The sequence below is a fragment of the Mustela nivalis genome (genome assembly GCF_964662115.1).
Source record: "Mustela nivalis genome assembly, chromosome: 18".
NCBI lineage: Eukaryota > Metazoa > Chordata > Mammalia > Carnivora > Mustelidae > Mustela > Mustela nivalis.
In genome coordinates this window covers 56931259-56944132 of record NC_139037.1, presented here as the reverse complement: position 1 = coordinate 56944132, position 12874 = coordinate 56931259, and the positions used below count along the sequence as shown (strand labels likewise).

Sequence of the window (12874 nt, the reverse complement as noted above, 5' to 3'; positions counted from 1 at the left end):
CGGCAAGCACTTGACCTGCGTGATCTAAAGGAATTAGAAAATCGCCCTACAAGACAGGTGGCATCATCGGCCCAGAGAACGTCATTCACTTCACCCTTAGGACAATCCGCAAAGGTAGGTCCTACTTTTATCCCCATCTTACTGACGAAGAAACTGAGAGCCCAGAGAGGTTAATCTCCTGCCTAATGTCATACAACAGATTCCCACGTTCTTACTCTTTGCTCTGTCACTTTGCAACAAGACTGTTTCTGGAAGGGCCTGCCAGCAGCTGATCCCAGAGACATCCTCGTGGGGGAGGAGCTAAGCAGCTGGGAGACGGGAAAGCAGGGAAGCAGAGGGTTTGACTACTGTTTGAATGACTGGATTAGCAGTTCCAAAAGAGAAATATACTCTAAATTAGAAATCCGCTTCTATGAAAGCTTTTCAAAAAATGTACATTTTGGGAGCGCCTGGCTGGCTCAGATAGTTAAGTGTCTGCCTTCAGCTTGGGTCATGATCACAGGGTCCTGGGATGGAGCCCCACATTGGGCTCTCTGCTCGATGGGGAACCTGCTTTCCCCCCTCTCTCTGCCTGCCTCTGTCTACTTGTGATCTCTTTCTGTGTGTCAAATAAATAAATAAAATATTTTTTAAATGCACATTTTTTAGGAAAAAGGTATAATTTAAAAACAAAGTGTGAGTGCCTGGAAAATTTACAGGGGACATCAAGCTATTGTAGAGATAGGACAGGCCTTTCCCGGAGGGTGCCCCAGGTACCTCTCAGCCTTGCCTCCCTCGCCTTCCTCCTCCTCACTGGCGTGGAGGGCATTTTCTGAGTGGGAGCCCGGGATGATTCCCGAGTCGTCAGACTCGTCCATGAGGGAGCTCTTGTCAGCCTCGCTGAAATCGGTGGCCTCCTCCATCGGCACATCTAGCAGGATGAGGGCATCAGAGGAGCCTCTACCCAGTACCGCCACCACCCCCCTCCACTTCCCTGCTCACCCCACAGCCTCTCACCTCCATTGATGAGTGCTTCCCCTAAGCAGTCGTTAGGGACGCGGGTGGCACAGCGCTTGTGACAGTTAAACTTGCAGTCTGGTATGACGACAGGGAGCAAGCAGACATGTAAGAGGGGAGAGAGACGTCACCTGTAAGGGTTGAACCTTGACTCCTAACCCCCAGGCCCAGAAGATTCTGCTTTTGCTGTTTTGGGGTCGGTTGTCTCTCTTTGAGTCTAGAACATTCAGGGCTGGGGAATCTCTTGCTGTTGGGGGCTGGTCTGTGCGTCATATATGTTTAGCGGTCATCCCTGACCTCTACCCACTAGATGCCACTAGCACATCCCTGTAAGATTCTATTTTTTTTCTAATTCTAGAGTTCTAAGATTCCAAATTTCAATGTCCGACTGTCTAGAACTTGACACATCTATGATTCTACAGTTCTAAGAGTCTAGACTGCTAAGATTCCTTTATGTCCAAGGTTTTAGGATTATCGGTAACTTAAACTCTAGATATCAGTGACTCTATAGTTCTACAATTCTGGACTTCAAACCATCCAGAATCTGATGATTCCAAGGTTCTAGGATTCCACACACCCAAGATTCTAGAATTTGACTCTTCCAATGAATTCTAGAATTGGACAGCTCTAAATTTTATGGATGTCAATGTCTGGTGTTCTAGAATTTGATAATCCAGAGCTCTATGTTCTGTGTGTCTAGGACTGTAGGATCCCATGGCCCTAAGGGTATATGATTCTAGATTTCTAAGGTTTACATTTGATGCTTCTAGGCTTCTACCATTCTCAAATCTGATGGTTCTAAAGTTCCAGTATTCTGAGAATCTATAATCTGGGAGTTCTAGGATCTCCAAGTCTAAGGTTCTGTGGTTCTTTTCATGGACCCTGATAATCCAGAATTCCTGAAGCCTATGGTTCTAGTTCTGTGGTTCCAGCATTCTCAAGTTCTACGGTTTAAGAATCCCATATGAAGTGGCTCATAGATCTAAATCTCTAAGGTTCTAGGATTCCAAAATTCCAAAGGTTCTAGAACACCAGGATTCAGGGCACTCTTCTCCTGAGGCTCTGGGCTCCTAAGGATCAAAATACTGGGATTCTTTTTCTTTCTTTCTTTCTTTCTTTTTTTTTAAGATTTTATTTTAAAGTCCTCTCCATACCCAGCATGGGTATGGAGAAATCACAAACCCAAGATTGAGAGTCTCAGGCCCCACCGACTGAGCCAGCCAGGCATCCCCAGAGTACTGGGAGTTTTAGTTCCCGCCACAAGCCCAGGTGAGAGAGGCCCCAGGTCCTCTGAGTATGTGTCTGTGCGGGCCTTCTGACCCCATCTGTCTCCCCCAGGGGGGTCCCGCTGACCTTTGCACTGCAGGCCCTGGCGAAAGAGACCCTTGAGGAGTTTCTTGCAAGCCTGGCAGACGGTGGGCCGCGTGTAGCTGTGGATGAGGAACGTGTGCGGGACCTTCACCTTGGAGAGCAGCATCTTGTCCAGCTGGATGGGGCGGCCCGTGTAGGAGGAGGCAGAAGAGGAGGAGGAGGAGGATGGGGGGCGGCGAGGCAGGAGTTCGGTGGTACTGCGGCTCTATGGTCAGCAGGAATGGAGGGAACATATTAGTGCGCGGCCCCATGCCTGGGCCCTGTCATCCGACCCCAACCCCCCAACTCCCCGCCACTAGCCCGCCCGCTCCCCAGCCCCTCACCAGCTCATCAGCCATGCAGGGCAGGGACTCGGAGGTGCTGAGGCGCACAGAATGGCCACTGGCCAGAGACGTGGACGACAGGCGCCTCTTGCGTGCGCCACTGCAGTTGTTAGGGATGCTGAAGGCACAGCGCTTGTGGTAGTTCAGTCCGCAGCCTGCGGGGGGCGCCAGACGATCAGAGACATCCTTGCACCAGTCCTGGGCTCTAAAACTCCGCCCCGCCCGCTTCCCTTTCTGTACTTCAGGAATACAGCAGCCCTCTCAGGAGAGCCCCCTGCGAGCGCCACTAAAGCCAACGAAAAACTACAAAAACCCAAATCGGGTAGAACCGCTACCGGACTAGAAGGTTCTGGGCCAGTCCACCAGGCAAAGAACCACGAGCAGGTGAGGCCCTTGCTGAAGTCCCGGGGAATGTGGATTGGGGGGCAGTAGCAGAACGGAGGGACCACGGAACCAGCTGCACAAAGGAGGCACATACTTGGCAATAACTAGTTCTTCCTTATCTGTGTGTACACCAACTATTTGTGCTTTCTTCCTTCTATCTCCCATCATCTGAGATAACATTTTTTTTTTAATATGTAACGCTTTAGGAATACATGTGTTATCTGTGCCCAGGGGCCATGCTATTATTCTCTGTATTGGCCCCATTTCAGCACATGTGCTGCCGAACGGAGCACTGTATTCGTATTTAAGTTACATGACATTATAAAAATAGAAATAAAAAAATTACAGGACATCGAAGGAAAAGAGTGAACAAGCATCATCTCCTGGGGAAAAGAGTTAGCATGTTTTCAGTTGTACTCAGGACAATTCTACTGAATCAGATGGAAATATGACTCTATTGTCATTTCTTTCTTAATTTATCATTAAAAAAAAAAATCCAAAATCCTCTTCCATGAAAGAATCAGGCTCAGCTTGTTGTCTTCCTAGCAGGTTTCCTGAACACTTGCTCCCATACATCTCCAGAGATTCCAAATGATTCCAGGAAGGCTCCCTCTTCAGGAGTGAAGAATGTTCCTCCAGGCTTTGGAAGCTTCTTTGGGACTGCCTCATGGAGCCGATCTTCTGGCAGCCTGGCTGTCATAGTCTTTCCCAAAGGTGGTGGCATGAGAAGAGCTTAGGGATGGTCCACAACCTTTGCGAACAGGAAACACTTCCCAGCACTGGCCTTTGCTCCCTCGTGTGCTTCACAGGACTTCAAAATCTCATCTGTGACTCTCTGAGTATCAAGGCAGAGTCAAACTCGCATCGGAAGATGTTATGAAGGCATTAAGAACAGTCATTTGGGGGTGCCTGGGTGGCTCAGTGGGTTGGGCAACTGCCTTCAGCTCAGGTCATGATCCTGGAGTTCCGGGATGGAGTCCCATATCAGGCTCCCTGTTCGGCGGGGAGTCTGCTTCTCCCTCTGACCCTCCCCCTTCTTATCCCCTCTCTCTCTCAAATAAATAAAATCTTAAAAAAAAAAAAGTCACTTGGGACTCCTTTGGAACCACGTGAACGAGGGCCACCATCTGTGTGGCTGAACCAGTGAAATCCGTGCTAAGGGTGCCCGTTAAAATCGACGATGCCAGGGGCTTCTGGGTGGCTCTGTTGGTTGAGTATCTGGCTCTTGGTTTCAGCTCGGGTCATCTCAGGGTTGTGAGATCGAGCCCCGAGTGAGGCTCCTTGCTGAGCATGGAGCCTGCTTAAGATTCTCTCTCCAGAAGCGCCTGGGTGGCTCAGGGGGTTAAAGTCTGTGCCTTCAGTTCAGGTCATGATCCCAGGGTCCTGGGATCGAGCCCCGCATCCGGCTCTCTGCTCAGTGGCGAGCCTGCTTCCCCTTCTCTCTCTGCCTGCCTCTCTGCCTACTTGTGATTTCTCTGACAAATAAATAAATAAAGTCTTAAAAAAAGATTCTCTCTCCCCCTCTCCCTCGGCTACTCCCCCCTTACCCCTGCTTGTGCACGGGCATTCTCTCAAAACAAAAAAACACAAAACACCTCCCTTTTATGACACCAGGACTACACGTCAGGATGAAGGTTACAAATGTCAAGACACCAAGAGTTGGATGTGGTTTGCGCACCATGGCAGTACTGACAACAGCCTTGAACGTGCTGAATTGGTTTTCCACAGACCCAATGTGGCTATCATCCCTCGAGCCCTTAAATGCCACAGGTCTCTTTAGGGCTGCGGGGTAACAATCCTGGTCAATGCTGCAGGTCTTCTGGAACACAGGGTCCGTATGAGTGCCATTGCCGTGAAGCTGGAGATCCTTGGATGGTGGAACATTCAAGAATACACTTCTGATGGAGGTGTGGTCTTCGCAGAATGGATGGTCTTCATCAGGGAAGAGTGGACCTGCAGAACCTGACCTTTGGGCTTCACCTTGAGACACACTGGTGTGTTCCTTTATATTTTAAGTATGATCGAAGGACATGCGTGTGGGTGCTTGTTGTAGCTGAACATGTGTCCATCCCCCAAATTCATAAGTCAATGCCCTAACTGCGAATGTGACCGTATTAGACTTTAAGGAGGTAAATAAGGTTAAATGAGGCCTTAAAGGTGGGGCGCTGATCCAACGTGATCAGGGTCTTTATATAAGGGAAACACTTGAGAAACTATTGTCTCTCCTCACACCACGGGAGCGACACAGTGAGATGGCAGCTGTGTGCAAGCCAGAAAGAGGGTTCTAACCAGGAAACCACGCCCTGTCCAACTCGTGATCTTAAACTTTCCAAGCTCTGGAACCGTGAGTTCTAAATATGTGTTGTTTAAACCACTCAGCCTGTGGTATTTTGTTATGACAGGTCCTTGCACACTGAGGGGCCCAGTCAGTGAGGAGGGGACTCTGCTGGTCAGCTTTCTGTGTCAGCCCCAGTAATTCAGATGCTAATGTAGGGGTTGCTGTGAAGGTATTTTGTACGTGTGATTCAAGTGCACAATCAGATGACCTGAAGTGAGGGAGAGTATTCTAGTTAATCCGGGTGGGCCTGGTTCAATCAACTGAAAGGTTAGAAAGCAGAGCTGAGATTTCCCAGATGAAGAAACTCTTCCCTGTCCAGCCTGCCCTTCCTGACGTGTTGCCCTATGGATTTCAGAGTTGCTGGATTTCAGAGTTGCTGGGCCAGCCCCCACACTCCTGTAAGCGAATTCCTTCCAAATATCCCTTAATATTTACCTCCTACTGGCTGTTTCTCTGGTGATTCCTGTTACAGACTCCACCTTCTTCCCTAGGCACCGTCCCCTTCTCGTCCCCCAAGCTCTCTGCCCCCTTACCTCTCTCTGGGAGCTCTGCATCAGGCTCCACCTCCCGCAGCTGAGCCCCGTCCAATCCCCCACCCATCACTCAATCCCCGCCCCCAACTCCTCCCCAAAGCTGTGTCTCTGGGCCCTTACCGCTCTCTCCGAGCCACGCCCCCTATCCCTGAGCTCCACCCCACCCCGCCCCACCCTCCTGACATTCTCCCCTTCCCCACCCCCCCGGCCCCGCCTCCAGCCCCTCTCCCCTCACCATCACACTTGAGGCCTTGGCGCACAAGACCGAAGAGCATCTCCCCGCAGTGATCGCAGAAGGCCGGCGCTCGGTAGGAGTGCACCGTGAGGGCGTGCGGGCGAATCTGGAAGTCCTCGAAGGTGGCCGAAGCTGCAGGCAGCAGGGAGGGGCGGATGGTTGAGCCGGAGCGGTGAGGGCTGTTCCTGGGTTTCTCACAGTCCTCCCCGCCGGGAGGTTTGATCTTGCCTGCCTTCATTTATGTGCATATTACATGGTACCCGAGTTTAAATCCCAGCGTCACCGCTGGGCAAGACACCTCTGCGGTGGACTGGGGAGTTGTTTAGTGGGTACAGAGTTTCAGTTCCGCAAGATGAAAACATTCGTGGAGACTGTTGCAGGACAACGTGAAGGTAATTAACACTACTGAACAGGAGCCTTAAAAATGGCTAAGATGGTACATTTTATGTTGTGTACATTTCACAATGAAACATTTTAAAATAAAATTTAAAAATACAGATGCCTGGGTCCCACCCTCACAACTGCTGATCTGCTTGGTCTAGGATAGAGCTTGAGCGTCAAGAGAAAAATACCAAATCCCTATGTATCTCAGTTTTCTCATCTTTAAAATGGAAATACAACAAACACAGAGCATTGCCCTAGGTGTCAGGGACACCGCACAGAACAAATTCCCTGCCTGGCCTCTAGTAAGGGAGGCAGCCAACCAAAATAAAGAAAATAAATATTCTTATTTAACAATCACCCAGGGGTGCCTGGGTGGCTTAGTTGGTTAGTCTGGTTTTAGCTCAGGTCATGATCCCTGGGATCCAACTCTACACTGGGTTCCCTGCTGGGCAGGGAGTCTGCTTCTCCCTCCCCCTCTGTCCCCTCCCCCTGCTGTGCTCTCTTGCTTGCTCTCTCCATCTCTCTGTCAAGTAAATAAATAAGTCTTTTAAAAAATATAGATATATATGTATATGTCTATGTGTGTGTGTGTGTGTGTGTGTGTGTGTATATATATATATATATATATATATATATATATATATCTTTTTTAAAAATCGCCCAACCTAGCAGTTACCTAGTGCCAGGCACTGCTCCAAGTACTTTAAAATACTAGTGAATTCAGTTCTCTCAAGAGCCCTGGAAGTACATTGTTATTACCCCCATTTTCCAGATGAGAAGATTATAGCACAGAAAGGTGAAGCAACTTGCCCAATGTCACACAGCTAGCAAGCTGTGGAACTTGAAATCGAATCTGAGCCAGTGTGGCTCCAAAGTTCATGCTTTCAGTACTGCATTTTCTGCCTCTTGGAAATGTTTAAGTAATAAAATATACAGCATATGTCTACTATAATCAAATAAAAAAAACTGTCAAGCAGCTGTTTCTTATCTCAATAACGGGACGAATATTTACAGAGAACCAACATAAACTGGGTACTCTGGAAGACAAAGCCCGGCTGAAACACTTGCATGGTCTTATCTGATGTTCTTAGTTTCTATACGTGTCATTTTACATGTTTCCCTAGGGTAAAATTATATATTTATATATATTTGCACATTATGCATATACTATGCATATAAGTATACATATTTGCACAATTTGTGTATTTGTATATAATGTAAATTATATATTAGTATTATATACTATATTATCTATTATATATTAATATACTATAACATATATAACATGTTATATATATTATGTAATATATGTTATGTATCATTATATATCATACTATATATTACATGTCATTATATTATACAGTATATATGTATTATATATTTATTTAATGTAAATACATATAATTTTATTATTTATTTATATATTATATGTATTATATATTTACATTATATAAATATATAATATTAAAACATATGATGTAAATGATATAAATATTTGCCCATTATATATATAAGTATATGCAATATATATATTCCAGAAATAAAGTACAACTCCAAAAAAAAAATACATATAGCAGACTAGCAGTCAATAAGTGCTTAGGAGAAAAATTAAGCAGAGAAGGGAAAGTGGGAAGATACAAGATGTACAATTTTAGAAGGTGGCTGAGGAGGGCCCCCTTCAGTTGTTGTTAGGGCAAAAGCCTGAAGGAGGCGAGGGTATGAGCCATGTAGGTTTCCAGGAAAGAACATGCCCAGTATCATAATAGTAGTCTCTACAGATTCTTTCTTCAGGGCTAAATGCATTATTATATGGAAAGCTTTTAAGACAGAGTTCTTGGGGCGCCTGGGTGGCTCAGTGGGTTAAGCCTCTGTCTTCAGCTCAGGTCATGATCTCAGGATCCTGGGATCAAACCCCACATCTGACTCCCTGCTCAGCGGGGAGCCTGCTTCCCCCATTCTCTCTCTCTGCCTACCTCTCTGCCTGCTTGTGATCTCTCTCTCTCTGACAAATAAATAAAATCTTAAAACAACAAAAAAAAGGGGTGCCTGGGTGGCTCAGTGGGTTAAAGCCTCTGCCTTCAGCTCAGGTCATTATCTCAGGGTCCTGGGATTGAGCCAAGCCTCTGGCTTTCTGCTCAGTGGGGGGCCCATTTCCTCTCCTCTCTCTGCCTGCCTCTCTGCCTACTTGAGATCTCTGTCTGTCAAATAAATAAAATCTTAAAAAGAAGAAGAAGAAGAAGACAGTGCTCTTTATTTCTTATCTTATTATTTTTTTAAGATATTATTTTTAAGTCATCTCTACACCCAGCGTGGGGCCGAAACCCTCAAGCCTTGACATCCAGAGTTCCATGCTCTACTGACTAAGCCAGTGAGGTGCCCCATATTTTTTTTTAATTTTTAAAATTTATTTTTATTTTATTTAATTTAGTAATGGTTTTATCTATTTATTTGTCAGAAAGAGAGATAGGGCACAAGCAGGGGGAGTGGCCAGCAGAGGCAGAGGGAGAAGCTAGCTCCCCGCTGAGTAGGGAGTCCAATGTGGGACTCGATCCCAGAACCCTGGGATCACGACCCCAGCCAAAGGCAGATACGTAACCAAATGAGTCACCCAGGACTCCATAATTTTTTTTTTTTTTTAATTTTAAACAATGCTCTTTAAACAGAGCACATAGGGGTGCCAGGGTGGCTCAGTGGGTTAAAGCCTCTGCCTTCAGCTCAGGTCATGATCCCAGAGTCCTGGGATCGAGTCCCACATTGGGCTCTCTGCTCCGGGAGGAACCTGCATCCCGCCCCTCCCCCCCCCCCCCCCCCCCCCCCGCCTCTCTGCCTGCTTGTGATCTCTGTCTGTCAAATAAATAAATAAAGCAGGGCTAGTGGGTTCCAAGCCCATAGAGCACATAGAAAGTCCTCAATAAATATTGGCTTTTATTTTTCAAGTTTCATTTTTGCACTAAGCCTCATCCTCTTTCCTACCCTCCCCACCCCACCCCCGAATTTCAGTCTAATATTGAGCTATTGTCCTTGTTATCGTGCACAAGAAAGGGGTTGTGCCCTTCTATGTGCCAAGCACTGCTTACACAGGGTAAAGCTATGAACACTCCGCTCTCAGTGAGCTGACATTCTTTTGGGGAGACAGACAGGAAACACATACACACACAGAAGGAAATTTCAGACACTGGAGGAAATGGCATTGAAGCTCAGATCCAACTAGCAAGATGGAACTAGCTATGAGAAGAGGCGGGGAGGGAGGCACTGAGAACTAGTACACACACCTGGAGATGGGAGGAAGCTCAGTTTGTTCAAGGGGCAGAGAACAGACAACCATGGCAGGAACAAAGAAAGTTAGGGGGACAGTGTAACAGGTGAATTCAGGGAACTGGCAGGGGCCAGATCATGGGCAGCCATTTAAGGCCATATTGAGGAGTTTGCATTTTATCCCCAGGGTAATGGGGAGCCATGGGAGGATTCTGAGCAGTGAAGTGTCGTGATCTGACTTGTGAGCTACGGTAATAGGTAACAGTCTAGGCAGGAGGTGACCGCTGCCTGGATCAGAGGAGGCAGTAAGAAACAGATTCAGGAGGTATCTTAAAGGTGAGACTAATTGGTTTGATGCAGATCAAGGGAAAGGGTGAGAGAAAAGGAGGAGTCACCAGGATGTCCCCAGGACATGTGGCAAGAGCACCTGAGTGAATGGTGATGGAAGAAAGGAGGACAAAATCAAGATTTCTGCCTTGGACAAACCATCTCTGAGCTGCCTAGAGCTGCCAAGTAAAAGTGTTGGGGACAAGCTATAGGACCAAGATTTGGATGTAGCAGAGGGGGAGACCAAGATGAATGAAAATCCAAGAGTAGCCAGCCTATGGGAGAGGATTTAAAACCTAAGTTAAGGTCACGAGGGCTATAAACGCAAACTTCAAATTGTCATCCATCCATTCAACCCATTTTACTGAGCATTGCGCATGCAAGGACTGGGGGAGGAGACACAGCCAAGAATAAGGCAGGTAGTTCCCACCCCTCACCCTTCTAGAAGCACCCTAGGCTCTCTACTCCTCTGCAGTGCCAAGAGCTTCTCATCTCTAAAATGAGCCTGGCCAGTGGGTGACTAGATTCTGGCTGAAAACACACGTTCCCGGGCTTTCTCTGACCTTGCAGAGTCTCATTTCCTTTAGCATTTCAGCGGGAAGGACCAACGGGCATCAGAACATTTCAAACTCTGTATCAAAGTACAACATACATCTAGAAAAAGACGTATCCCCAGTGCCTGGTTCAGTGACCGGTCACACTGTACACACTGTGTCACCAACACCCTGATAGGTGGCAATTTAAATCAGTCCCCAGCAATCTCCCTTGTGCCCCCCAGGTGATGGTGGTACCCTTCCCCACCCCTGCTGCGAAGGCTCCGCCTTCCTCGCTCCTAACTGTATCCCTCTCTGGACTTCATAAAAGGAATTAGACAATATGTAGTCTGATGTGTAGGAAATGCCTTTCCGCGTTAGTTTTTGTGAGATTCACCCACGTGGCTGGACATGGCCTGCGTTCAGTGCTGTGAGAATTTCATGGTGCGTACACGCCACATTCATGGTGCGCACACGCAACATATTTACCCATTCCCGGGCGGTAGCTTGTCAAAGCTCCATGCGTGACTCTAATTTGCGACCAGGGCTTGGAATCCACTAGCCCTGACTTTAAGAAGCATGTTTCTGGACCCAAGTCTCCTCTCCCGGCACCATTAGTCCCGCCCCCCACTAGAGGCGGCGCCCCCAGGCGGCCCCTGGCTCACCCGACAGCACCACCTCCACCAGGTCGCCCTCCTGGATGTCTCCAACCGAGCGCACCAGCTGCAAGAGGTTGGCCGACGTGGGGTCATGTTTGAAGAGAAGGATCTTGTCGTAAAGGCCATAGAAGCCACACTCGGGGAACTGAGGGGCGGGAGAGAGAGGTGGTGACGGGAAGGCTCAGAGCTGCTCAGCGGCAGCGGTCTGGAACACTCCCAGGGCAGGGCCCACAGTTTCCCCCGGAAACAGAGACCCCGCAGCCCTGCGTTTCCTGCCTGCTCCCTCCCAAGGGCAGCTCAAGCGAGCGAGTGAGTGAGCGGGAGGGCATGGTGCCAGGGCCCCAGGTGTGCTGGGAGCGAGCACCCATGGAGTTTGGTGGCTGGACTGGGAAACTGGAGTGGCAGGGAGAGTGGCTCTGGGAGCGTGAGCACCTAGAATTTTCCGTGGGGGTGGGGGGTTAAGTGAACACCCCCTCCTTTAAGCCCCCACCCCAGCTTCCTTCCTGGATCTATAGTCCTTGTAACCTGGTTCCAGGCCCAGCACTGGGGTGGGGCCAGTTGGAAGAAGGGGATTTAGGACTCCTTGGGGGGGGGAGGGCAGGGAGGCATTGAAAGCTAGGACTCAAGGGAGATGGAGGTAAGGAGGGTGCCCCCCACCCAATGTCCAAAGGACCCAGGTGTCCCTAGTTGGGGCTGGGGGGGGCAGGAAGTGAAACCCTGTAGAACAGAAAGTGAAACTGCCCAGGTGGAGCCGCGGGAAGGACGGAAAGGGGCCCCGCCACACCTGGACAGAAGACAGAAAACAAAACTGGGGTGAGGCCTGAGGAAGGAGGCCCAAGTTTGGGCACCGGACAAATTACACCCAGGGGCAGTCAGGCCTCTACCCCACCCCCATCTGTCTTTCCAAAGAGCAGGCTGAGTTGGGTGTGACAAGTGGACCTCTGGGCTTGGGGGCTTGGTGGAGGACCAAGGAAGCCCCATATTGTTCTTGTCTGCCGGGAGAGGGTCCACAGCTCACAGGGACTGCCTGGGTCTTGACTGCCTTGGTGGTGGTGGTGGTGGGGTCTGTATCTAAGCTTCAGTTTCCCTGTCTATAAAATGGGGGAGTTGGCACAGTTCCCCCATGCTTCTCTGAAGCCCAAAGAATTCATTTCTAGGGTTCTGAGAAGATGCTGGAATTTGAACATTTTGGGATTCTAACATGCTCACATGCTATAGGATACGGATATCTTAGGTTCCAGTGCATTATCATGACGTTTCAGGATTTCAACAACCTAGATCAGGAGCAATCTGGTATTTTCATGTCCTAGGACTCTAATAAACTGGGGTTCATTTGAATGTCTTACTATTAAAGGATTTCAACAACCCACCATTCCAAAATTCTAACACTTTAACATTCTAGGATTCCAACAATCCAGGAATCTAATATTCTATCATTTTAATGTTTGAGGATTCCAACAACCTAGAATCTAATGTTGGAACACTCAGAGGAGTTCGATTACCTAGCAGTGGCCTATCCGAACAATCTAGAATTCT

At 48.3% G+C, this 12874-nt stretch overlaps 1 protein-coding gene across 2 annotated transcripts in view; it reads right to left on the bottom strand.

The window, feature by feature from the left end:
• PRKD2 (protein kinase D2) overlaps window positions 1-12874 on the bottom strand; it is a 32272-nt gene that overhangs the window by 17329 nt on the left and 2069 nt on the right. For both annotated transcript variants that reach the window (XM_082710573.1, XM_082710574.1), the window contains exons 3-8: window positions 11345-11483; window positions 6181-6312; window positions 2691-2845; window positions 2350-2572; window positions 997-1074; window positions 757-910 (exon numbers count right to left, since the gene is read on the bottom strand). In XM_082710573.1, coding sequence (XP_082566699.1) covers window positions 757-910; window positions 997-1074; window positions 2350-2572; window positions 2691-2845; window positions 6181-6312; window positions 11345-11483 — 881 coding nt within the window. The remainder of the gene's footprint in view (window positions 1-756; window positions 911-996; window positions 1075-2349; window positions 2573-2690; window positions 2846-6180; window positions 6313-11344; window positions 11484-12874) is intronic.